Consider the following 26,232-nt stretch of genomic DNA (forward strand, 5'->3'; position numbering starts at 1 on the left):
AAAGAATATCAAAGCAGCTTCTCAAGCTGCAGCATGAAAAAGGGTGAGCAGGAGAGGAGCCAGTCCTCTGACCAGTGCTGATAGAGTCGTTGCAGCCAGCGTTAATTGAACTTGGCCATATGCCCTTGACGTCCCAAATTGAGATAATTCAAGATAAATCACTTAATACTCTGAATGACTTCACACGATCAGCCCTATTATCCTGTGTTCCGGATGAGTGAAAAAGAGGCACAACGAAATCATTTTAACAAGACCCCATAGTGGCAGGACTGGGGGTACATTATTAATGGTGGGTCTTAAATCCCTGCCAAATTTCTGTTCCCTTTTGCGAGAATTCTCCAGGACAGCCATGAAAGTGTAAACAGGTATCTTAGCCCCACAGGTGGCCTGTCAGCTCCCACAGTCTGCCCCTGAGTCATTTGGCCACCACTCCTCTTCTTTGCAGGCTGAGATTTGTGGAGGGAGGCGGGGGGGTGTGACCCTCGAGGTCATTTTGTGCCTGGCCACTCCTGGTCATGACAAGCTCTGCAGAAAAATCCAGAAGGCCAGACTGGGCAGGTTCCACCCTTTCCAGTCGCCTGCAGGAAAACTGTCACCAACCTGCGAACGTGGCTCTGGCTCTGTCCTAGAGGAGCGGTTGCTTGCATCCCAGACCCACAGAGGTCGCCTCCTAGAAGGGGCTCGGGATCTCTGGTCCTCTCGTCCTGACAGTGTGTCCCTTCCTCTCCACAGCCGTCTCCCCGTGCAAGATCCTCAGGTGCAACTCTGAGTTCTGGAGCGCCACGTCGGGCAGCCACGTCCCCGCGTCCGACGACGCCCCCGAGTTCTGCGCTGCCCTGCGCACCTACGCCCTGTGCACCCGGCGCACGGCCCGCACCTGCCGGGGCGACCTGGCCTATCACTCAGCCGTCCATGGCATAGAGGACCTCATGAGCCAGCACAACTGCTCCAAGGATGGTCCCACCTCGCAGCCACGCCTGCGCACGCTCCCGCCGGCGGGGGACAGCCAGGAGCGCTCGGACAGCCCCGAGATCTGCCACTATGAGAGGGGCTTCCACAAGCTCTCGGCTGCCCCCAACTACACGCACTGCGGCCTCTTTGGGGACCCGCACCTCAGGACTTTCACAGACCGCTTCCAGACCTGCAAGGTGCAGGGCGCCTGGCCACTCATTGACAATGATTACCTGAACGTGCAGGTCACCAACACACCCGTGCTGCCCGGCTCAGCCGCCACCGCCACCAGCAAGGTAAGGAGGATGCAGAGGCCCGGCCACACCCGCAGGGTCACCACTCAGGCCCCTGATGGCACCATGTCTCTGCCACCAATGCCTCCAGCACTACCATGTTCTTTCTGATATGTGTGAGCCTATGTGAGTGAATATGTGCAGATAGATACAGTACAGATGGAGATCTAAAATGAATTTCTCACCGAGGTTATAGTCAAAAAGTGTTTAGAAATACTTCCCAAAATACTTACTTTCCAACTTTGGGAATATTCTTACCCCCAAACTATATCATGTGAAAACTTGATAAAAGGGCCTGATGTGGCAGTGAACATCTATAATCACAGCCACTCTGGAGGCAAAGACAGAAGGATCTCCATTCAAGGTCAGCCCAGGCAAAAAATTAGCAAGACCCTATCTCAAAAACAAGCCAGACATGGTGGGATACATCTGTGGTCCCACCGACTCAGGATGCAGAAGTAAGAGCATCTCCATCTGAGGCCAGCCAGGAAAAGTTAGTGCAAGACCCTATCTAGACAACAAACTAATGCAGAAAGGGCTGAGGGTGTGGTTCAAGTGGTAGACTACTTGCCTAGCAAATTTTAGGTCCTGAGTTCAAACCCCAGCACCACTAAAACAAGCAAGCAAGAAAAAAAAAATCCTTCCTGGTTGATTTCATGATGGCATCTCTTGGGTGGAGCTAGCTATTGTGTTAAAGCCCCCAGTGCTTCTGGGGTTGGGGACCCAGGGTCATAGATACAGGCCAGGACTGTGGAGTACTGGGGGCAGCCGACCTTGCTGGGGAGCAGTCTTCCTCTTTGCCTCCTTGCCTCACCTTGACACTGAGAGGCCTTGGGTGTCTGGGAATGAGGACAGAGGAGCAGCCTCACTGAGCAGCCCAGGGCCACCCAGGTGGCCTCTCTTCTCCCTGGGACCAGCTGTGCCCCTGTGAAACTGCTTCATCTGACTGACAGATCAGGAGCCTCATGGTCTGGGAGACAGACCCCCCCAGAATGCAGCAGGGCAAAACACAGAGCTAGGATTTGACTCCAGAGCCTGGCATGTTCTCAGTTGCCACAGAGGCCCCTGAAGGCTGCTCATTTTCTAACCTGAGGAGGCCTCGGTGGCTGGGTGGCAAGTTTCAAGTCCTACTCACGTGACCACTGTCAGAATCAGCCAGAGACATGGCCTGTGGTCCTAGCAAGGGGACATTCTGTCCACCCAGATCCTCCTGTCTCTTCCCACTTCTGGGGAAGATCTGGTGACCTTATTCTTAGACTAGCCGGGGGCTGAGGCCTTGACACTGTGGGGTGAGGAGTACTGTGAGCCTTCAGAGTCCGGGGACACGACTGCTGTCCTCATTGCCTGTCCTCTGTGCACTGGTGGCCCAACCCACCAGAACACCCTGTGGCTTCCAGGCTGGCCAGGCGGCGGTGGATCTGTTTTCCCAGGAGGAATGTGTTGGAAAGCTGTGCCAGGCTGGCCTACAAGGGTGTTTGTGTTTCTTCCCACCCCGCCACACCCCAGAAGAAGACAGCAAGGTGACCTGACAGTCAGGAAAGTACTCTCTCCCTACCTTTTCCTCTGCTCCAATGGCCTTGGCCTGCCCCAAGAACATCTCTCTTTCTGGGCCCTCCCACTGTGTAGGAAATCTGTGGATGCCCCAACGCCCTCAGTGCCAGGTCATGACACCTAATGGTTTTGTCCAAAGCACTCTCATGCCTGTCTCCCCCGCATCTCCCAGCCTTCTGCAGGTTATCACCTGACACCCACTGGGACCTGGAGCAAAGCAATGCTATCCACACAAAAATGGATTCGTCATTCATTCCTTCACTCATTCTTGGGTTGAATTCACTCCCTCCTTCCACATGTTCGGATACCTGCTAGAATCCGGGCTTCATGCTGACTGCTGTGCTCTAAAGAACTGCTCAAGCAGGGGTGGGAGGACCTCCCTATGCCAGCCCAGGGGCTGTCATATAGCAGAACTTCACCAGCCCAGCCTTTCCGCTGTGACCGAGCTACCTTTGATCTCAGCAGGCTGAGAGCTCTGTGGCCCCATTGGCCTGGCTCTGCTCGAGGCCAGACAGTGACAGCGTCAGTGTTTGTGGGCAAGCCAGGCTCAGAACTCAGGCCAGACTGGAGGCCTTGTGGTCCCTGGGCAAGAAACATCGGTGGCTGGTTTCCAGTGCCTGGCCTGCCCCTGCCTGTTCTCTGAGGCCTCAACTCCCCAGGTGTGCGTGTTTCACCCACTGATTGCTTTCTGCAACCCCTGATCTGTGCTGCCCACAGCTTCTGGTCCCTAGAGACAGAACCCTGCAAAAGGGTACCAGGACAGCAAAATATGGAGGGCCTCGGGCCCCGGCTCTGCCCAGGGCACTGGGAAGGCCTTCCACTGAGCTGGCCCCAAAGGACAGAGGGAGTCCCCAGGTGAAGGGACAGGAGAAGTCAGCCTAGATGGCAGACAGAGTAGCCTGGTTCTGTGAGAGAAGCAAGGGAAGTCAAGGGGCTTTTCTTTTCCTCTGGGGAACCTCCATCATTGGGTCACTGTTCCCTGTCTCCCTCATTCAGCCAGACAAACTGCCCTGTCTTCCCAGAGTCTGTCCTTTCCCCCCCAAGGCCCCCACCCTGACCTCACAGCCTTGTACCCATCAGCCAGGTCTTCTGGTGTGGAGGAAGCTGTGTGCACACGAGGCCCAGCCCCAAACCCACACCTGGGCTCCTTGCTCAATCTCGTGGCACTGCCATTGTCTGGCCTGGCCACACCCTCTGTTCCCAAAGATGATCAAGGTTGAATGTTCTCCAGCCAGGACAGACACAACAGCTGGCTTCCTGCCCCATGGGACTGCTTCCATGCCCAGCCCCCAGCTCCATCTCCCACCTCCCCGGTGTGCTGACAGCACCCATTTTACCAGCCAAGAAACTGAGGTTCGGGAGAACAGGGACTTGGGTTTTCTGCCTCCCCCTCTGTCTCCCTCCAGCACTCATCCATCTGTCACCAGGCATAATTTATCTGTTTGGTCAGAGACTTGGGGATCTTCTGCCCTGTGTGTTCGGTGAAGGGGAGCATCCCTGGGGCCCCTTTGGGAAGGGGGCAGCAAGGCAGGAATGGCAGCCGCACCCGTGGCGGGTTGGCAGCATGCCACCCAGCTTTCGACAGGCCCCCTTCATGCTGTTACTTGTGGTTGCGTCCCTGGCATGGGTGCCAAGAAGTCAGGCAGCCTGTCAGCCGTCCAGGAGGCGTCTCTGCACGAGATGGCAGTCAGAGTGAAACCCGCCTTTCCTGTTCCAGGGAGACTGATGGCACTTGGAAAAGCAAGATGTCGCCCCCCCACCCCCACTCCCCAACACACACATACATCCAGTGTCTGTGTGGCCCTGTACACTAGTCAGGGACACCAGAGCCCCTCACTCTCCCCTCACCAGTGGCAGGACCACCCACTGCCCAGACCACCCTGGCTGCCCTACCTCCCCCACCCCCCCCACTCCCCCAGGCACAGGCGCCTCCACACCACTACTGGCTGGAGAAGTGGGAGGCTGCGCCATCTGAAGTTGCCATTTCCCTAAGGCAGCTGTGGGACAGTAACGGCAGTTTCGTGCAGGCTGAGGCTTCGGGCTCCGTGCAGCTTGGAGAGGCTAAAGCCACCTTTGACATCCGACAGCAAGCCAGAAGTGCATCAGCTCCTGGGGCCAGGATGGAACCCCCAGGGAGGGGAAATCAAGTCTGTGCTTCAGGAGCTGTGTGGTTAGAGTCTCCCAGTGGTACCCCATGGACTCCAGCAGAGTCTCCTTGACCTTGGCTTCAGAGATCAGCAGAATGTACCCATTGGCCCTCTGTGTGCACAGAGGCAGACCAAAAGGCTTTCATTTCCTTTCAACAGAGAAGAGAAAATGAATACACTCCAGCTCAGGTTATCTTTATACCAGTGTAATCAAAAATCAGTTTTTCACCCCGACCACCATCCTCCTACCTATGCCACCTGCCAGAATTACACATGCATGCCACCGTACCCAGCTTGTTTGCTGAGATGGGGTCTTGCTAGCTAACTTTTTCTTTGCCCAGGCTGGCCTCGAACTGCAGGCCTCCCAATCTCTACGTCCCAAGTAGCTGGGGTTACAAGTGTGAGCCTCAGTGTCCAGCCTGCCTTTCTAAGTAACAAGTGAGATTTCCCTTTCTTGGAAAGGAGAAAGCCCAGCCTCCCTGGCCCAGAGGCTGTGTTCTCCTGAGGATCCTAGGCCTCCTCAGCTGCCTCCACTCCCTGACTGGTCACCCCTAACTTTATACCAGCATGGGGGGCCCACAGGGCAGCAGTAGCATAGAGCCAGGTCATCTTCAGTGACTCTCACTCTGAAGGTCACTCGGCCTAGAAACTTCTGCAGCTTCTGGCCCTCTTTCCAGACATCAGACCCCTGAGATGGGCACTATACCAGCAGAGGTCACGCTCTGATTTCCCTTGACTCTCAGGCCCTGGAGGACAGGTCTCCCTCCCCACAGCATGACTCCTGCCCAAGCTGAGGGCCTACAGCTCTCCCTTACCTCCCCCAGAGAAAGCAGTTTTGTTTGTTTGTTGTGGAGGGGGAGGAGCACTGGGGTTTGAACTTGGGGCCTCACACTTGCTATGTAGGTGCTCTTACCACTGGAGCCACTCTGCCAGCCATTTTTTTGGTGGTCGATTTTTTTTTTTTTTTTTGAGATAGGGTCTCATGAACTGTTTACCCGGGGCTGGTTTTGAACTCTGATCCTCCTGATCTCTGCCTCCTGAAAAGCTAGGATTATAGGTGAGAACCACCAGCACCCAGCAAGAATGGTTTTTTTTTTTTTTTTTCTATTCTCTAGTTGCTAGCACCTTTGGGGTCAAGTCCTCTTTATACGTCTGCTCTTAAGCAAGAAACTTCCCTAGCATTTTGCAGCTTTGGCACTGAAAGCCATCCCAGGCTGTCATTGTGCCCTTTCAACTGCCACAAACACCCTGATTGTCCAGGCAAAGAATCCAGACACAGCTGGGGAGGAATGGGATGGCACCCCTGGGAGTCTCACCAGCCAGCTAGCCAGACTCTGCTGTATGGAGGGGTGAGTTTTGACTTACAGAGGGTGGGGGACTGGGGCTTGGTGATGGAGGTGAAAGGGCCTGGGAAGGAGAAGTGGAAGAGTTGAAGGTGAGTTTACTAAGTTGCCCCAAAGACCTGGTGCCACCCTGCCCCTCTATAACCCTGCCTCTCTCCCTGGCTTCAGGCTGCAATTCTAGGCTCCAGCTGCCCCGGGTACAGAGGGCAGACCAGAGTGTCCCCTGGCAAAACAGCTGGGCCCTGGGAGCAGCAATGGTGGGAGGTGGCAGTTCCTTTCCCAGTGTCACTTGTGTTTCCAGTCCATATGGTCTACCTGGTTAGGCTTGAGAGGGTGGGGGTTCACACACTCCCTACTCCCCCAGCAGCTTATCTCATCCCTCTCCCTGGCCTCCTACCCTGTGGGCTTCTGACCAAAAGAGCCCAGAGGCTGGAAAACCACAGACTAATCCTAGCTCTGCCTCTAGCAGGCTCTGTGGCCTTGGCCAAGTTGCTACCCTCTCTGTGTTTCCCCATCTTTAAAACAGGAGATAATGGCATCTACCGAAGACAGGAAATGGTAAATGCAGAGCCTGGCGTACCAGGTGCAGTGAGTGCCCCTGGGTCTGTGGCTCTTCAGAAGGACAGTCACTAGTGGGCCTGCTCGGTCTCTCACACAGCAGCTCAGCCCAGGCACATGCAACCTTGGCCTCTGGCTCCCTTTTGTTGATGTACCTTCCTCCTTTCTCTCTTCCTCCTGCTGCCCTGTCCATGCCCTGCTTGCTGCGACCCCTTGCAGCATCCGGGAGATGACTCCAACATCACTGCCCTCCTGTAGCATGGAGGATTTTGCCTTCTTGTTTCTGACTGTCATTTCCTCCATTCCTCTGTTTTTGGGCTCAGCCACGCCCTCTTTCAGGAACTGTGCTGCAAGTACCATTAGCACACAAGATGATGTTGAGTGGGGACCGTGTTAGTCTCCTCTTGCTGCTGTAACAAATTAACATCAACCAAGTGATTTAAACCAGTAGAAATGTGTTCTCTTATAATTCTGGAGCCAGAATGAGTCTTATAAGGCTAGAATCAAGGTGTCAGCAGAGCTGGTCCTTCTGGGAGCCCTAAGGGAGAATCCGGTCAGTCATTGCCTCTGCCAGCCTCTGGTGGCCGCTGGCATCCCTTGGCTTGTGGCTACATCATTCCAGCCTCTGCTTCCTGGGTCATAATTCTTCTCTTGACTGAGTTCAAATCCAGCATAATTTCTCCATCTGTGTCCTTATCCTAATCATACCTGCCAAGTCCCTTTTGCTATAAAGGTAACACTCACAGGCTTATAGGGATTAGGACCTGATATTTTTGGAGACCATTTTTCAGTGTGGCCATGGAAGACTAAAGACCTTTTATTTTTAATTACCTATGCTTTCATCTTTACGGTTCACCTCCCCATACAGCAAACAAATTAATTTTCTATTTAGGATAGTGACCTAAACTATTCCTAAATTTTTTTTTTTTAAGTAAAAAAGGCAAATTTGCTGGGCTCCAGTGGCTCATGCCTTAATCCTAGCTATTTGGGAGGCTGAGATCAGGAGGATCATGGTTCAAGGCCAGTGCAGGGAAATAGTTCATGAGTCCCCATCTCCAAAATAACCAGAGCAAAATGGACTGGAGGTGCGGCTCAGGTGATGAGTGCCTGCTTGGCAAGCGTGAAGCCCTGAGTTCAAACCCTAGACGCCACCAAAAAGAGGCAAGCTGTGGTAAGGAACACTGTGAAGCACCTAACAGTGCAGCAGAACTGAACTGTGACCATCGTGGGGAAGGGAGGGCTTTGGCATCCTGGGGGCACCTCCGAGGCCTTCCTGTAAGGTCAGAGCATCATGAGCGAGCACCAGGCTGGGCCTTCTCCCCCCCACGTCTAACCCTCCCTCTGCCTCTTCCCCCGCAGCTCACCATCATCTTCAAGAATTTCCAGGAGTGCGTGGACCAGAAGGTGTACCAGGCTGAGATGGATGAGCTCCCGGCCGCTTTTGCCGATGGTTCCAAGAATGGTGGGGAGAAGCACGGAGCCAACAGCCTGAAAATCACTGAGAAAGTGTCAGGCCAGCACGTGGAGATCCAGGCGAAGTACATCGGCACCACCATCGTCGTGCGCCAGGTGGGCCGCTACCTGACCTTTGCCGTCCGCATGCCGGAGGAGGTGGTCAACGCTGTGGAGGACAAGGATGGCCAGGGCCTCTACCTCTGCCTGCGGGGCTGCCCGCTCAACCAGCAGATCGACTTCCAGGCCTTCCACGCCAATGCTGAGGGCCCCGGTCAGCGCAGGCCAGCCGCCAACAGCGCGGTGCCCCTGGCCCCTGGGACATTCCCGTACGAGACAGCTGTGGCCAAGTGCAAGGAGAAGCTGCCTGTGGAGGACCTGTACTACCAGGCCTGCGTGTTCGACCTTCTCACCACGGGAGACGTGAATTTCACGCTGGCTGCCTACTATGCCTTGGAGGATGTCAAGATGCTCCACTCCAACAAGGACAAACTGCACCTGTATGAAAGGACTCGGGAGCCGCCAGGCGGGGTGGCCGCGGCAGCACCACTCCTGGATCCCCGGCCGCTCTTCAGCACCCTCGGGGTCCTTGCTCTGCTGCCTGTGTTCTGTTAGGCAGCTGCCACTTAGGATGAGAAGGGAGGCATGAGCTCTGCCCCAGCCTCGGGCTCCTGCCTGAGGGTCAGAGACACTGGCAGGTGTGTCTCCTGTGGCCCAGCTGGCTCTGTAGCACTCAGGAGCAGAAGTGACCAGTGGCCCACGGATGGTTCCCTCAGAGCCACTCTGGGCCGTGTCTAGCAAGGGTTTGGGGCATGGGGTGACCCTCCCCTCTCTCTAGTGCACGTGACAAGGTTGTGGTGATTGGTGCTGTGATGTTTGTGACAGTAGAGCTGTGAGAGGGAGAGCAGCTCCCCTCCACCCCACCCCTGCAGAGTGAATGTTCAAACCAGAGCCCCTAGGCTGAAGCCCCCAACCCCACCAGAGAGACACTGGGAACGATAGCGTCAGCCTCTTCCACCCCCCTCGCAATGCACTGAGACAGGCCCGGCTGACTGCTGCACGCCGACTTGTGGGGCCCCCTGCGCCCGCCGCATGCACACACGCTCTTCCACAAGCACACTCGCACACACTAAGCCTGTGGGGTTGCACCCCGGCTGAGCCACCATCTCCATGGGACTGAGGCATCAGCAAGGCTCTGTCTCCGGGCAAGGCCTCCTTAACAATGAGACAGCCCCAGAGGGCACTGCTCAGCCAAGGTGGATGTAACCTTGTGGCCAACGGACTGTGCCCTTCTGGTGCCTTCCCACCTGTGGCCTCCATGGAGCTTGGAGGAGACCGTCCATGTGGTGCTGTGGGCGTGGGTTTCCCAGGCACCTGCCTCAGTGGAGGATGCATGTTGACCCATGGTCTGAGCAATGCCCCTTGTGGGCCCTGGTGCCTGGCTCTGACTCCACCCTCCACCCTCCACCCCTCCCCACTGTGCTTAGGAAATCGAAGTTGCTTGGTTCCAAATGTCTAAACAGAAGTGATCCCCAGTCCTCCTTGGTCCCCTCCAGCAAATGCAAGAGCCCCTGGGCTGCAGGGTGTGATCAGGAGACCCAGTTGATAGAGCCAGCTGGCCTGCTGTATGCTCTGCCCCTCACCTTCCTGCCAGACATCCCCGCCTCCGGCTGCTGGTCAGAAGCCCCACTCCCCGCCCAGTCCACCCATGCCTGGATTCTGTGAAAGGAGCAGGGTCTTAGAGGCCTTACTCCCCCACAGCCCCAAGCATACCTGGCAGGATCTCCTCCCATGGAGCCCAGAACCAAGCCCACCCTGCTGCCTGTCTGAGGCGCCCAGAGAGCAACACAGGCGCTCCCTGGCCCCTGTAGGCCATCCTGCCAGCAGCCCTGCAGCCTACCCCATTCCCACTCAGCATCTGCAGCAGCCCCCTCCTCCACTGCTCCCCAGGGACCTCTCATACACTGGCCAGGAGGCTGCAGAATCTGCCTCTCCCCCTCCCTCCAAGAGGTCCTGCTCCCCGCCCCCCACCAAAACCATGTGGGTGGCCAGGAGGGGGCTTGGCCCAGCCCCTCCCTCTCCCTGCTGGTTTTTTAGATGATCCCTAGGTTGGAAGTAAAAAGTTGAAGCACTTTATTTTGGTTGTGTTTGATCACGTTCTGCTTGGAAATGGGGACCCCCCTCACTGAGTCCATGTGTCTGTGACCTGTGTGGAGTGTCACCACGTGTACATAACTGTAAATTATTTATTAATGGCTAAACGCAAGTAAAGTTTGGTTTTTTTGTTTTGTTATTTTCTTTTAGATGAGATGTTGGATTTTGTGTCTGAACACTTTGGTTCCCTGGTGGTGGCGGGGAATGATTTTGGTGATGGATGTCCCTTTATAGTGAGTGTGCTGGCAGGGTGGATGGTGTGTGGGTGTGCCTGAGTGTCGTGAACACATGGAAAGTACAACAACATAACACCCAGAGTGTTTTGCTTCTCTAAAATTACCTTTTAAAAATATTATTACCATGAGTAGGTTGGGGGTCTGGTGGATCCATCTCTAGAGACATACAGACCAGTGGCCACACAGTAGAGCAACAGAACTATCTTCTGGGACAAGGTTGGGGAAGTTGGGCAGCTGGCCTGACATCCACGATGACTCCTCAGCCAACACCACCAGTCTAGGGAGCCCCAGGCCTGAGACTTGCTACCACCAACCCTGTGGGTCCCCTCCTCACCCACAGCCCAGTGGTCAGGTGATGGCACTGTAGAGGGGACCACTGTCCACACCAGTGTGGGGCCAGTTTCACTACTGGCTGTGATCACATTTCATTCCTAGAAACTACCCAGTGGGTCAGGAATGAATTTGAGCCCATTTTACAGATAACACAGAGACTGGCGCCATGAACTGACTTGGCAAGGGTTATGTAGCAAGAGTAGACCCAAGGTGGACCTAAGTGTTGTCCTGGAGTCCCCGGCTCCTGGCACTAAATGTCAGGAGGAAGAATAGTAGTATAGTTAAACCAAGGTCCAGCCCCACGTCTTCACTTTCTCAAATCTGTGGCTTTGGGCAAGTCATTTAACCTCTCTGAGCTTGGTCAGGTCTTCTCTGTAAAGTGGGGAGTGCCTGTCACACAGGGTTTGGCAACTCAGTATAATCACAGCTGCAGAGTGGCCCACTATGGCTACCTAGAGCTGCTGGTGGTGGTATTCCCAAAGCAAGAGAGTTTGGATGAGTGAAAAGCAGGGTGGGCCACACAGACCTTAGGAGCCTGGGAGAGAGTGTTTATAGTGATCCCAGGTGGAACAACCAAACAAATAGGGAAGAACTTTCTAGAGCCCTGCTCTTCAGTAGGCTCCCAGAGAAGGCGTGAGGATTGGGTTTGAGAGTTAGGAACCAGACCCAGAGCAAAATATCCCCACACGCCCTACCTACTACATTGTCAGTACACACAGGCCTCACTCTCAGCTGAACAGCACCAAGGTAACGGAGCCTTTGGCAGAGAACAGATCAAGGAGAAGCCAAGTCACAGGGCAAGGGAAAGAGGTCTCATTCTCCATCAGATGAAAATGCTGTATGGCACTTGCCAGAAAATATTTCTGGTTTGGAATTTTGTCAGGGTCCTAAATTTAACCAGCAGGAATTTGTTCCCAAGTACCATGTTACTAGCTGCCCTCATAAACATGGAAATTTGCATTTCATCCTGAGTATGGAACATAATGTCTGGAGCCAAATGACTCCCAAGGTCATCTTGCAGTGTAGACTGGGTTTGGTGTAGACCCTCAGGGAGGCCCGTTAGTCTGGGAGGTGAAGGCACTGAAAGTGGTGGGAACTCTCGGATGGGGGCTGGGAAGCTGGCTCAGTGATAGAGCACTTGCCTAGCAGGCTCACGACCCTGGGATCCTGGGCTTAACCCCCCAGCCACTGCAAAAACAATGTACTCAGAGTTCTTGTTTGGCGAGCCAGAATTTGGATAGAAGGATAGAAGGCAGAGAAAGGACTATTAAAACAAATGCAATTCATTTATAATAAAGGGGGAAATTGACATAAAATAATTACCAGTACACTTGGGCAGAGGCCCATGAGCCAGGCATGAGTGGAGTTGATCAGTCACGCCAGGAAGCAGCACAGAACAGGAGGTGGCAACTGGGCTCGGGCAGCAGACCGAGTGTGGAAACTGGCTCTGCCTGTCACTAGCTGTGTGGTCTCCCTTGGATCTTTGAGCCTTAGATTTCTAATTTGTAGAATGCAATTGTGAGTACCTGCCTCCCATGGTCATTATGGAAATCCAGTGAGCTCGCACTCATAAATTGCCTCACACTTGGACCCTGACAGTTAGGATGGCCACCAAAAGTGAAGGTCCAATCCCTTTGTGATCAGATGTATTCATTTGGTAACCCTACTTGCATGAGCCCAGCCTACAGCAGGGACCCAAACAGAACATGCTGTATTCCCACTAGGGATATAAGCCAATAAACTAATGTCCCATGGTGACAAGTGCCAGGAAGAAAGGAAAGCAGGTTAGTTCTCAGAGAGATGCATGTTGGATTAAGGAAAGGGAAGGAGGGCTCACTGCATGACTTTGGGGAACAAGTCGTTCCAAGAAGTGAGAGTATGTTCCACACAGACCTCAGTGAACCACGCAGACCTGGTACAGCACAGCCCAGAGGGACAGTTAAGGGAAAGCAGAAAGTCAATGTGACTCCAGGACAGCAAGTGGACAGGTGGAGGTTCAAGGAGAGCACCATAGCATGACAGAGGGAAGGCATGGTGTTTTATTCCAATTACCTGAGGCGACCACAGGGGTCCCTGTGCAGGGAACCAGTGTGTCTGACCAGGATCTCAGTGGAGTTTCAGCTGCTGGATGGAGCAAAGCCATCAAGGAGAGAGAGAAAGCCACAGGCTACAATAGCTCAAGGCCAGCTGGAGGCAGTGGTAGTGTCAGAAAGGACCTGACGCAAAGCGCTTTGGAGTTGAACATGAAGGTGTTGTTGACTGAGCTGGGGAGTAAGAGCACTTGAGAGGGACCACATGCCACCTCCAGCGGTAGCACCGAGCACCTGGGTGCAGTAGAGCCATTTACCAAGTGAGACTGGCAGGATTCCCAGAGAAGCTGGTTTGGGATGCATTACAGAGCACAGGGGGCTTAATTGTTTTGAAATTTTAAATTCCAGTGATGTAAACTCCCCAGAGCAAATTGATAAAGAAGGCAGTGCTCACAGAATAAAATTCCCAGATAAAGGGAAGTGTGTCGTTTGATAGTTGAACTAGTCGATTGCCCAGCTGTGGTTGGTGGGATGCTCGGCACAACTGCTTCTGGCTGTCACCATGGGCTGAAGACTCTGAAGACCACACCTAGCAGAGAGACTCTTGAGAACCCATGGCTTGGGCAGCCCTGGGTCATGTATTTGGAAAATGGCACTTGGGTTCACTAAGGTTGGATTTTATAGCAAATTCTAGACTATGCTGGATGAAATGGTGCTAAGATTTTAAAAAGAAAGTTAAAAGATCTCCACATGTCCCATGTGAAAGGAACATCATTCAGTCCCCATGGACTGCCTAATAAACATGAGGCCCTGAGTTCAAATCCTATCTCCCTTATGTTTCCAACTGTTTCCTAGGCCTTTCACAACAGCAAATGTATCTAGCCAAACAGAACAAAGAGCTACTCAGACACTGTCAGAGAACTGGTCTCACACATCAGAAGTGGGATAGGGAACGGGGGCTGTGACAGCTTATCAGCAGGGATGAGCTGGCTTGGGGTGAAGGGAACACACCAAAAACAGGACTCTGAAGGAATTAAGAGGTTGGAGGTGGGGGTGGGGCGAAGCCCAAAGCTGCCACTCTAAGAATCAGGACAAGAGTTTGGGCCATTGAACTCCCGGGCCTCCCTTCCACCACCCAAGGCTAAGCACCAACCTTGGGGGAATGGTCCCGTGTTTGGTGACCTAGATGGCCAAATTGCAGTGGTATAAACAGAAGCCCCCTGGGTATAGGGGAGAGCTCAGCTTGGCCCAGCATCTCAGCCCTGGCACCCACAGGCTGAATGCTACAGGGTGTGTTGTAATCGCTCTCAGCTGCGAGGGCACCATGACAGGAGCCCCTCGCCAGGTCATCTTGAAGACTAACTGTGGCGCATGTGTGGCACAGTGCACTCACTCTTAGACAGCTGGGACTGTTACCATTGTCCTGTGGACCCACTCACTTCGAGGGCACCAGTCCTCCCAAATGGCCACTTCCTGCCCATCAGCCTGGCCACGGAGCAAACCTCAGTCCACATGCGATGCTCCCGGCAGCTATGCATTCCTCCTCGAAAAATAGAAATGAGGCCCTACGTTTGAACTTGTCCTTGAGACCTGCAATTGCTTTGATGAACTTGACAACAACCCTAGAAGGCAGATGGTGGGGTCCTGTTTCCAGAGGAGTGGAGAGAGGTTGAGAGAAGCCATGTTTGCTGTTGAAGGCTACATCAAGAGCTACACCTGCCACTCCACCCGCCTACCCCAGCACCCTGCCCCTCGCTTCAGGGCGGACAGGGAGTCTCAGCAGCCCCCAAACAGGGGTGGAGTCAATCCAGGGTGCTGGTTCTGGGCTAGAGGGAAAAGGGTCAGACTCTTAACTAGAAACCAAGAAAAAGGGAGAGAATGGGAGAGAAAGGTCAAGTCCACAGCCATGTACCCTAGAGCTGAAGCCTGAGAGACGCAGGGTCTGAGAAGGAGGGGTCCAGGGCGCCAGTGGGTGGTTAGTTGGGTCACCTCGGTCTGGGGGTAAGTGCCTTCTCAGCAGTTCCAGGCATGATATGGCTGGTAGTGGGGTCCACACTCCCAAATGCCTGCAGACTGTACACACCTTGTCCAGTGTCACAACAGTACATTTTTTGGACACCTGCCATGTGCCTGGCACTCTGCCAACTGCTGCATGCAAGCACTGATTTATCATGGTGGATCCCCTCCCAGTCCCACATTCCGGGAATTCAGGTAGCTCAAAGTCCTGACAGGCTCAGGTCAAGGACTGGCAGGGACCAGGTCTGCAGGCCCAGGCTCCCTCCCCAGGTACAGCAGGACATCTCCGCATGCACTGCTTTCTTCTTAAGGTAAGTGCCCAGGGTATTGATTGTGTTGCTCTAGCACGAAAAGAAGAGTCTTTTCTCCCTTCCTTCTTCCTTGCACAAGCATTTGGAGGACCCATGTGGCTGGTCTCGGTCTAGATTTTGGAGACACTTTGAAGAAACCCTCTGCTGTTGGGCCCCGTGCTCCGCAGTGGGGAAACACAAGCAGGGTGGGTGAGTGCGCTTTCTCATAGGCGACCTCTAGTGGTGAAGTGTAGAAAATAGCGAGCTACCGTCTTGCACCTGCCAACTCCACAGTGGTTGAAAGGGGCAGAGGGAAACCGCACATCCTGGTCCTTACAGAGCAGAGCTTACTGGGTCTCCAAAGTGAGCTGGAGTCACAGCCTGTAGTTGAGCGCCACTGTCCTCTGCTGCAAAGTAGGGGGAGGGCATGGACTTAATCACTGGGACCAGTGACAGCAGGAGAAGCCATGAAAGGACATGGTGGCACAAACTGAGCTGGCATCCATGTCTTTGTGGTACTGGGATTGAGCTCTAGGCTGTGTGGTTGCTAGACAGGTGCCCCTCTGCCCTTTTTTTTAGGTTTTGGCTTGGTTTGGGTTTTGGATAGGGTCTTCAGCTAATTTTGCCCAGGCAGGCCTTGAACTGTGATCCTCCTATCTTGCCTCCCAAATAGCTGGGATTAGAGACATGGACCACCACACCCAGCCCGGCCTCTGCATCTTGACAAAGCTTCTCTCCTTGACCAAATTCTTTTTTTTTTTCCTTTTTATTATTCATATGTGCATACAAGGCTTGGTTCATTTCTCCCCCTGCCCCCACCCCCTCCCTTACCACCCACTATGCCCCCTCCCTCTCCCCCCCAATACCCAGCAGAAACTATTTTGCCCTTATTTCTAATTTTGTTGTAGAGAGAGTATAAGCAATAATAGGAAGGAACAAGGGGTTTTGCTGGTTGAGATAAGGATAGCTATACAGGGAGTTGACTCACATTGATTTCCTGTGCGTGTGTGTTACCTTCTAGGTTAATTCTTTTTGATCTAACCTTTTCTCTAGTACCTGGTCCGCTTCTCCTATTGGCCTCAGTTGCTTTAAGGTATCTGCTTTAGTTTCTCTGCGTTGAGGGAAACAAATGCTAGCTAGTTTTTTAGGTGTCTTACCTATCCTCACCCCTCCCTTGTGTGCTCTCGCTTTTATCATGTGCTCAAAGTCCAATCCCCTTGTTGTGTTTGCCCTTGATCTAATGTCCTTGACCAAATTCTACTCCTGAATTTTCGACTAGATCTTGACAATGGGACTTCTGTGTTTGTCTCTGCATTGCCCAGTTTTTACCAAGAATTCTGCTAAATGATCCCTATCTGTCCTGTTCCTGTCCTCCAGCACGCTCCAGGTGCTGTGTGATCCTCTGGCAAGAATTCCGTGAGGTCAGTTTTGCCAGAATCCCACTCCCCCTAGGATTTTCTTCTTAGTCTTTTCATCCGCTGCCCTCACCCTGCTCCCTCCTTGGTCATCAGCTCTCTCCCACTTGCTGTGATGTGTCTGGAGTAGCATGGAATGGAGTGGAGCCCAATCCCTCTTCTCTACTGAAGAACCCACTATGGGGTTCCCTGCACCTATGGGGTGACTCTCACTTTAACTAAAGTTCCTTGTCTTCTTTAACACATGTTCTGAATAACTGTTTTTCTTTTAATAATTCTACCATTTTCTCACGGTGTGATTTCAGGCAAATTATCTAATATCTCTGAGCCTTAGGAGCCTCAGCTGAAAACTAGGGATAAATTCTACTTCGTGTATTATCGTGAGGACTAAATTTAGAAATGCAATAAAGCAACAGACCCAGTGGATAGAGGCTTCTGCTCACAGGCTACCATGTTCACTACCTTATTTTCTTACAAGTCTAGGCCTGACCAGCTCGGGGTTCCCACACACATCATGGCCAGATTAGGTCTAGGGACCAATATTTCTTCATGCCCTCCAGGGCTTATGTGTGATGTTTTTAATTATTCATGAGGCTAGGTATAAACTCTTTGCAATATTGCTTCTTTCAGTTATAAAATGAAGGCACCTTTACTAATTAAATCGAAACAAAACTCCAAAACCAATAAAATTCAAATAAGCTGCATTGATTTAAAGCTATGGACAGTGATGTCTCTTGGACACCAGACAGACCTCCTCTACAGTGAGGAAGGTGGGATGGCAGGCCCAGCCTCCCTGGAGCTCAGCCGCCTATCATCAGTGCCAGGCAGTGGCTCTGCTCTCTTACCCTTAGGTCCAGGGAAGCCTGTGGGTAGACAGATGTCCCCCAGTTCACCAGGGGCAGCTGTGACCCTTGGCACCAGCACAGCCCTGAAATACTGGGGTTGCTCTCTCCCGATTCCACGTGCAAACGGATTTGCTTAAGTTCACCTTTTAGAGATTAGGGTGGGGCTGGTGGAGTGGCTTAAGTGGTAACAGTGCATGCCTAGCAAGTGTGAGGCCCTGAGTTCAAACCCCAGCAAAAAAGGAAAGAAGGGAGGGAGAAAAGGAGGGAGGGAAGGGGGAAGGGAACTCAGTGGTAGAAAGCGTGTTTAGCACATGTGAGGCCCTAGGCTTGATCCCCAACACTACAAAAATAAATACAGAAACACTTAATCATGCATGAAAATGAAAAAAAAAAATCATTCTTTCAGAGCCCTCTACAAAGGGTCGTCCCACCATCCATCTGTAGCACCGTGCACTTTAGTGGAATCTGTTTTTCTGGTTAGCCTCTCACCCACCTGTCAGCAGGGCCCAAACAGGAACTATGGGGAACACGAACACTCTAGGGTCAGGGGGCAGAGTGGCATGCAGCAGAATTCAGAGGAGGCAAAGAGGCAGTGGCTTGGGGACAGTGGAAGTCCAAATAGAGCCGGGGGGGCGGGACACCGACGCTTAATCTCCTGCCTGTCTGGGGCAGGGAGGCCAGAGATGTGTGCTGACCTCAGGGCAGGTCACCAGGCGTTGGCTTCACTGAGGATAGACAGTCTATCCACACAATAACCATTCAGTTTTCATGATGCTTGGCATGTGTCAGGCTCTGTTCTGTCAGAGGTGACCTTGTTCACCTGTGACTATGGCCCCCAGGGTTAACCACCTGGGCCAGGCTCCAGTGGTGAGAGGTGCAACCAGACTTGAAGGTGAATGGTCTCTACAGAGAGCACCCACTCAGCCTGGCTGCTTCCTGGGTCCTGGGGCTCCTTCACCAGGGGCCCTTGGGTCCCTCTTGTGAAGCTGGCTGGACTCTCCACCCTGCTGCTGCCACCCCAGCCCTTTCTACTCCTTGCCTTCCCCTGGTAAGAAGTCCTGTGCCATGAGCTGTGTGCCCCAGCACGGCCGCCCCAGGTGCTGAATAATGTTACCATATCCCGTAAAGGCCCAAGGCCACAGTCCAGCCAGGGACACCAAGGAGCAAGTCCAGTAAGCCCAGTACTGAGCTTACCTGGGAACATCTTCTTGGCACCCCACACCTGTGGAGGCAGAGGCAGAGAGCTAGGGATGGATTCCCAGTGGGACCCTCCATCAAGTTGGGGTGCCAGAGTGTGCCAAGAACTCTGATGGCATTTTGGGGCCCTGGGAAAAGACTAACAGCAATGGGAATGGGAAAGGAGGGCCAGAGAAGGCTGCTCAGAGGAAACCGTGGGGCACCAGGAGCAGCAGAGTGGTGCAAAGGGCTCTGTGACTCAGAATGATCCCTCCAGCTGCCCCTCGCAGGTAGGAGACAGGAGGCTGGGCCAGGGGGAGCATCCCCGTGTGCATCCCCCACTATGGCCAGATAGCACTGTCCCCGTCCTCCAGAGGTGGTGGGGCCCTCTCCAGCTGCAGCCTCCGTCCCCATTTTCTTCTTCATCCTTCCAGGATAAAATGGCTCCCGTGTCCTGGGCCCTGCGGGGGTCCACAGAACCTTGCTAGCTGGGTTTAAGTGTCAGCAAACAGCAGGCCATTTGTGGACTCCTGCTGCTCTCTGCAGGACAGTTCTAGAACCACAGTCATTCAGGGACCCTGTCTCAGCATCAAAGATAGAAACTGACCCTAAAATACAACCAAGCCCCCACCAGGGGTGGCAAGAGAGGTCTCTATGTCCCAACCCCCTCTGGCAATGACAGGTGCCAAGCTCATCCCGCAGAGCCTTGGGCATCCCTGCCTCAGCCTGATAAGAGCTAATGGTATCTGCATTTTATAATTGAGGTTTGGAGAAGGGCAGCAAACATGCCCACAAATGCTAGCCGGTAAGGGACACAGCCAGGGTTCAAGCCCAGGTCTGGCCACCCCTGTGACCACTCCCCCCATCTGTTCCACACACTTTCTCTGACCCTCTCTGCTATAGAGAGCTTTCCTGCGAGCTCATATTCTACCAACCTAACTGGTGACAACAAGAGATGCAGAAAGGACAAACAATAGAAGAGAGACCTGCAGAAAGTTGGGGTCAGGTGTGTTGGGCACTCGGATGGAGATGCCCAACAGCCTCGTTGCTTCTTTACTTCTTTTACTCTGCTTCTTTTCTCTATCTTTAAAACCTTACTTCTAAAGTCTTTCTTCTTTTCTGTGTTCTTTAAAGTCTCTTTCCTTAGACTCGCACTGTCCCGTTTTCTTTACTCTCTTTAAAGTCTTGGCCCTCAGACTTGCATGGGAGAGAACTTGTCGCATGTTCTCTCTTAAAGTCTCGGCGCTCAGACTTGCACTGTCCCATGTTTCCTCTAATCTCTAGCATAACTCAGCCGCAGCAGCCAATCAACAATCCTCCATCCGCCCAATCCCCCATCAAAAAACCCTCCATCGATCCCATGTCCTCCTTCAGTGAGTCTTTTCTATTCAGTGGTAAACAAGGAGGTGGAACAACAGTTCGAGGAGAGGGCGTGACATTGTAACGAGAAAACCTGCTCTCTACTTCTCTGAACTTAAACGTAGGAAAAGCAGCTGTGCTGCATTTGCACTTTACTCTCTTCTGCGGCTAGGGTCGTGCCAAACTCAGCCTGTAGATCATTGAGCACAACTGTGCTTATGTCAAGTTCTCATAGGCTTCTCACAACCTGCTCCCTACACTCGACCAGGGCCACGCTACAAGCACCTGGGCTGTTTTCCGCGCCTCCGCCTCGGTGCTTACGTGACATTCTATCCACTTGCTTACTGACTTATCTAGGTCTGTCTCTGAGACCCCCCACCCCAACTAGACTATCAGCTTCAAGAGGGCGAGGTGTGGGTCCCCAGCTCCTAGAGCAGAGCTGACTCTCAATAGATGGAGGTAACACATAAGAACCATCGTGAAAGCTGTGTCTTACTGTATCCCTGGTCAGTGAGAAGCTTGTGGGCCTCAGATTTATCAACGATCCCCCGCAGCCAGCATAGCAAGGTCAGGGCCAAACCAGTGACCTGACCATACTTGCCGTCTCCCACATCCCAAGGCCACAGAACTGAACAGGAAATCCCCAAGATCGGGAGAGGGACTGGCCAGCAAGGGTGGGTCAGCACAGCATTCAGGGTTCTGAAGGGAGAGGCTTTACTCGGTCCAGCTGCCCCACTCCACAGAACAAGGCTGGCCAGGCCAAGAGGCAACATGGACCCGAGGGAGGTTCCGGCCTGAGATGTGATGAAAGGGCTAGCACAGGGGTTTATCATTAAGACAAGGCCTTTGTGACAAAGCTGGTCCTGCTCCTTTTAAAGAGCCACAAGCTGGAATCAGGAGTCCAGACTCTGGTCTGGCAAACCACAGAGCCTCGGTTTCAGCAAGTGACCTTTCTGTTGGCGCTAATTAAGGAGGACCTGCAGTGATGCCAAGCGTGAAGCCCAGCCAGGGAGGAGGGAGGAGGCAGGGCCCTGGGCCTGTGACTTCCAGTAAAAGGCGGGTGTTTTGGCTGCAATAGGTTTGGAACCCTTGTTCTATTGTAAATCCTAATAAGCGGATTCTTACAGCACTTGTTCTTCAAGTTTCCCCAAACGTGGGAACTTGTTCCAGCTTTGTCAACTGCAGCAGGATTAGGAACAGTTTCTTTACAGGAATAGCCCTCGGCTCTTCTTCCACTCAAGAACTGCTTGTACTGCAAAGTCGGCCATCCCTCTGCACGGGCCATGCTGAGCAGTCCCAGCAGCTGCCCCAGCAGCTGGACACATAGGCTTCTTTGGTACTGAGCATTAAACTCAAAGATTTGAGTTTCGTTTCAAAATCACTAAGTGTTAGTAAAACCCTTTGGGTCTGGACAGACTTCTCCACCTACTCTTCCAGCAGGGATCACTACCAGCACGCTGGGCCACCCTTGCTGTCTGGGCCACAGCAGAGCAGAGCTGGGCCTGCCCCTGTGCCAAACTGCTACAGTTAACATTGTGTCAGCATTTCCATTATAAAATGCCTCCCTCCCGTCTTTCAAGACTATATAATTCAACTGTTACACTGCCTTCAAAGCTACAGACAAGCAGACACAGTGTTTTTCTTTCCTTCTGGAGAGGGGGTGTGTGTGGCCAGGTCTCCCCAGGACTTCCACTAGGGTAGGTCAGGGCAGTCCTGCCGACCACCAGCTTTGGTGGCTCCAGGCCACTTTATGCAGTGCAGGGCCGTGCCCAGAGAGCTGTTCACCTCAGCAATAGCTACTCGGGGACAGAAAGCCCTAGAAACCTATGGTGTCAAGGCTTGCAAACAACAAACCCAGTGTTCCACAGGGGAAAAGGAAACTTTCAAATGCGCCCACTGAGCAAGCTGTCAAAACACCTGGACATGACCCAGCACCCAACAAGAGAAGGGGATAGGGAGGTATCTCCAGTCACACAGCTCACACCAAAACGCAATGCAATGTGTTAGCCCAGTTCTAGAAATCCTTAGTAACACGTTTTAATATACAAGAATTAAAAGTACAGCAGTTTTACAATGTAGGAAAATTTAATACATACTATATAAACATTATTTACATCAGAAATCACTAGGACAGTGGCATTTTTCACAAATATAAATTAATTACTGTTTAGTCAACAGGTTTTAAAAGTCCACAATTTTACAATAAAGAAAAACCACCTGTCCCCAAACGGGTAGGGCACAGATGGACTAAAGCAGCCTGGCCCCTGACCTGGCTCTCCTCACCCAGCGCTGACCACTGGGTCTGGCATGGGCCACCGCTCCTGCTGACAAGTGGATTTGGTCTATAGGATTTCAGTGACATTGTGTGAACTCCTAAGTGAATTGCCTTTGCACCGTGAGGCCTGATGTGGCTCTCAGGCCAGACCGTCTGCAGCATGGCATGAGCGTGCTCAGGTTTCCCTGTGAAGGGCTTAAGGAATGACTACACAGAGTGAGCCACCAGATCTGGCTCCCCAGGGCCTGGCTGTCCCCATCCAGCCAGACTCTGAAAGGCCACAGTGATCAGCGGGGGGTTTCACCTTGTCCTAGGGCTACAGGGTGTCGTGTTGATCCTTGTTTACTTCAGGCTTGGGTGATGCTAACTCCCTCTGTCCTCAACCCCTGCTACTCCACCAACAATGAAACCGTTCAAAGCTGAGCTCGATGCACTGCCGTCCTCAGATCCCCGGACAGTCTCCCCACCCACACACAAGAGTTCCACCTGTGCAAACTTCTGGTTTGAATGAAGCATATGATACTCACGCTGATTTATGTTAATGAGGAAACGCTTCCTTTCTCCCAACCCACTATTCAATAACTTCAACACCTAAAACGGATGTTAACTGGGGATACTGTAATTTTACAATCAACGTAACACTGATCGGGCTGATACTGCCTTTTGCTACATCATATGACACTAGAAGTCCTCAATGTGAACAAAAGGAAGTTCCTTTTTCCTCATGATGAGACATCCTTGGGAATAACTCCTATCTCCTACCAACAACTTGAGAGAAAAACCTTGGTGAGTATGGAAACGCAGGACCTCTCATGGGGCCTCAGACCCTCCAACTTCCCTGAGGTCATTCCCTTCCCACCCCCACCTCCAAGCATCAAGGGTCCAGCAAGCAAACGTAGCCTTCCTCTTTGGTGTGGGCAAGACAAACACACAGAATTGTCAGCAAGCAGCTCCATCAGCAGCTTTCCTTTGCATCGTGTGGCCAAAGCAGAGGGGCAACTTCCTGCCTTCTCTGAGCAGTCAGGGCACAGCAGGCCTCTGAGGAGGACTGACTCAGGTGGTTCCCACAGTCAGTAGGCTCTGCTGCAGGCCAGGGCAAACACCCCCAAGATAAGAAGGTCCGCTCAACTCCCTACACAGCTTCAGGGATGCAGACTCATTTTGGAAGCTCAGCCCCAGCCAGTTCCACGGTGCACTGTATGGAAGCCATGGCCCACCACAGCCATGTGTTAACACTCGAGATGCAACTCAGGCATGTCCTGGTAAACGCACTGAATGGTGCCAGCCAGGATGAGTTTTCCCCTGCCTGTGGTCCACTACAAGAGTTCTCATCGACTCTGAGCTTGACACTTCAGAGGTATAATACCATCCCATATATTTAAGTCAGATTTTCTGTCTCTATCTAGAAAGGCTTTGGATACTCTCCAATACTGGCAGGCTATACTGAACATGAACAAAACCAAAGGCCCCCAACCGCAGTGCCCTGAAGGAAGCCTGCTTAATAATGGGCCAACCTGCTCCCCAGTCCTGCCTCACTTGACTCCAGTGTGACTCTTACTGTGCCCTGGCACTGGATGCTTATTTCGGTGGGGGGGGGGGGGAGTAAACTTAGGTTCATACTTTATAGATCTTATTCTAAAAGAAACTAAGTCCACTTTCAACCATCCCCAGCTAGCAGTGGAAACATGACAACCCATTTTCATTTGACCAGCCCACGAATGTCAGGTGTGTGACTCTATCTACCTCTTTCAACTATGCAAAGGGAAGTAAACTGCAGCTGCAAGTGTTCCCCTACTCCAATACTGAAAGCCCCCCAGAAAACCCACTGCCTGCCTGCATAAGCACCCCTACCTCTGTGCTCATGAGCAACTGGCCATCTCCAGACATCTCTACTGCCCCCTTCAGGACCTGTGACTTCCCTTCTCCCCATAGGAATCTGCCAGCGATTCCTGGCCACACTACCCCCCTCCCTACACCCATCCCAGACCCACTCCCCAGTCAAGTAAGACCCACACTTGATGTCAATGTTACCTAAGTCACAGTAACTCGAAAGTCAGCCAAAGGGACTCTGTTTTCCCTGGCACCAATGGAAAAGGGGCCTACCCAGGAGACCAAACCTTTGAAATGTACAAAGACTGTGGGAATAATCAGTGTCCACAGGGAGGACACCAGGGTGGAAGTTGTTTCCCTCTCTTTATCCCCTCCCCACTCCCACCCTGTAGGTTACACATAATGAAACCAAGTTTGTCATTTCTCCCAAAAACACATTTGAAGGGAGCACCTGCTCCCCTCCAAGTCCTGCAATATGAGACCCCCACCCATTCACCCCTCTCCTAGTCAGCAGCATCTGTCATGTCACAGTGAGCCCAATCACACTGTCCAGTAGGTCCCAGCAGCCTTCATGCACCAATTCCTTCCCCTGACCAGTGCCTAAGGCCAGGGCAAACAGAACCTGGCAATAAAACATTCATGACTCTTAAGATTCCCAATTCCTTCACAGGGAAACAGCTCAAAGAAGCTGGTACACAAGTCACCTCTTCCTCCGAGCCCACTGTGGTGGGAGGCCAGGATCAGCTGGAATGGGATGGGTGCCAAAGTGCAGAAGAGGCCAAACTTGAGTGGTCTGGCAAACGCCTCCCACTCCTTCAAGTGCTCCTTCAGCTGGTGAGTTGATGGCAGCAGCATGTCCAGGAACACCACTCACCAGTCTAGACAACTGGCTGCTGTCGAGCCAGACCAAAACGTCTACACGCTTGATGATGTCTGCTCTCTCTCCCCACTTTCAGAGCTGTCCTTTATGTTTTCCGAACATTCCAGTTATAATCTGGGTTGTTTTTCTGTTCTAGTGATCTCTCCAAAGGAGATCTGTGATCCAGGGGTGACTTGGAATCATGAGGAGACTTCTGAGAAGGGGGTGAGCGAGGGTCTGAGACTGGAGGGTGCAGTGGGGGCAGGGGTTGTTTATACTCCCCCAGTTTGTCTGTGTGGAAAGGGCGGTAATGGTCTGAGGGTCCCTGGCCATGGTAACCCATAGGGGGTCGGTGCTCAGACATTCGTCGGAAATCCTGCTGGTGGTAATTTTGAGGCCTAAAATCATCGGATCTCCTTCGCTTGGAGTCATGATGGTGCCTGAAACAGAGACACAAGGATTAGCTGACAGATCAAAACCAGATTCCCATCACTTCTCTATCATTCCCTAGCATTTCTCACTTCCAGTGAGCTCAGGACAAATGCTTACAGTACAGGAAGCTAAAAGCAACAAGGTGATGACAGAGTCAATCACTTCACTCTTATTGATAAACACATCATAGGAAATGACCCTGGACCCATCAAATCTGCAGTGACACAGGTCCACAGAACAATCACTGATGGTTTTGTAAATTCATTCTCCCCTCAGGAAAATACAACAACTATAAATACTTTCATTTTCCTTCACCAAGCTCAGGAGAAAAAGACTCAGAGAAATTATTTAAGTTATTAAAAATAGAAAAAAAACCCAAAAACCCACAACTGATCAACAGCAAGTGAAGGGTTAATAAAACTATTTTCTAAATTGACTCAATGTGAAAAGTATTGATTATTTTATCTTGGGTCTTGATAAACTTGTTATAAAAAGAGAACTTGTATACTCAACAAAAGGACAAACAACCCAAGTCAAAAACAAAGGACCTGAACAGACATTTCACCAAAAAAGATAACACAAATGGCCAATACGCCCATGAGAAAACGCTCAGCCTCAGTGATCAGTATGAAAACAAGGGAGAACCACATGAGACCATCCTAGTACACTCGAACAACGACCATTTCA

General features: G+C 52.3%; 2 protein-coding genes across 5 annotated transcripts in view; one reads left to right on the forward strand and one right to left on the reverse strand.

Moving 5' to 3' along the window:
* Positions 1-10,598, forward strand: part of Rgma (repulsive guidance molecule BMP co-receptor a) — a 42,732-nt gene extending 32,134 nt beyond the window's left edge. For both annotated transcript variants that reach the window (XM_074061622.1, XM_074061623.1), the window contains 2 exons: positions 733-1,247; positions 8,203-10,598. In XM_074061622.1, the coding sequence (XP_073917723.1) occupies positions 733-1,247; positions 8,203-8,910 (1,223 nt within the window). In that variant the 3' untranslated portion in view covers positions 8,911-10,598. The remainder of the gene's footprint in view (positions 1-732; positions 1,248-8,202) is intronic.
* An 11,617-nt stretch (positions 10,599-22,215) lies between these two features.
* The window catches only part of Chd2 (chromodomain helicase DNA binding protein 2), a 122,001-nt gene continuing 117,984 nt past the window's right edge, over positions 22,216-26,232 (reverse strand). For all 3 annotated transcript variants that reach the window (XM_074061626.1, XM_074061625.1, XM_074061624.1), the window contains one exon: positions 22,216-25,553. In XM_074061626.1, the coding sequence (XP_073917727.1) occupies positions 25,220-25,553 (334 nt within the window). In that variant the 3' untranslated portion in view covers positions 22,216-25,219. The remainder of the gene's footprint in view (positions 25,554-26,232) is intronic.

The sequence above is a fragment of the Castor canadensis genome, chromosome 19, assembly GCF_047511655.1.
Source record: "Castor canadensis chromosome 19, mCasCan1.hap1v2, whole genome shotgun sequence".
Taxonomy (NCBI): Eukaryota; Metazoa; Chordata; class Mammalia; order Rodentia; family Castoridae; genus Castor; species Castor canadensis.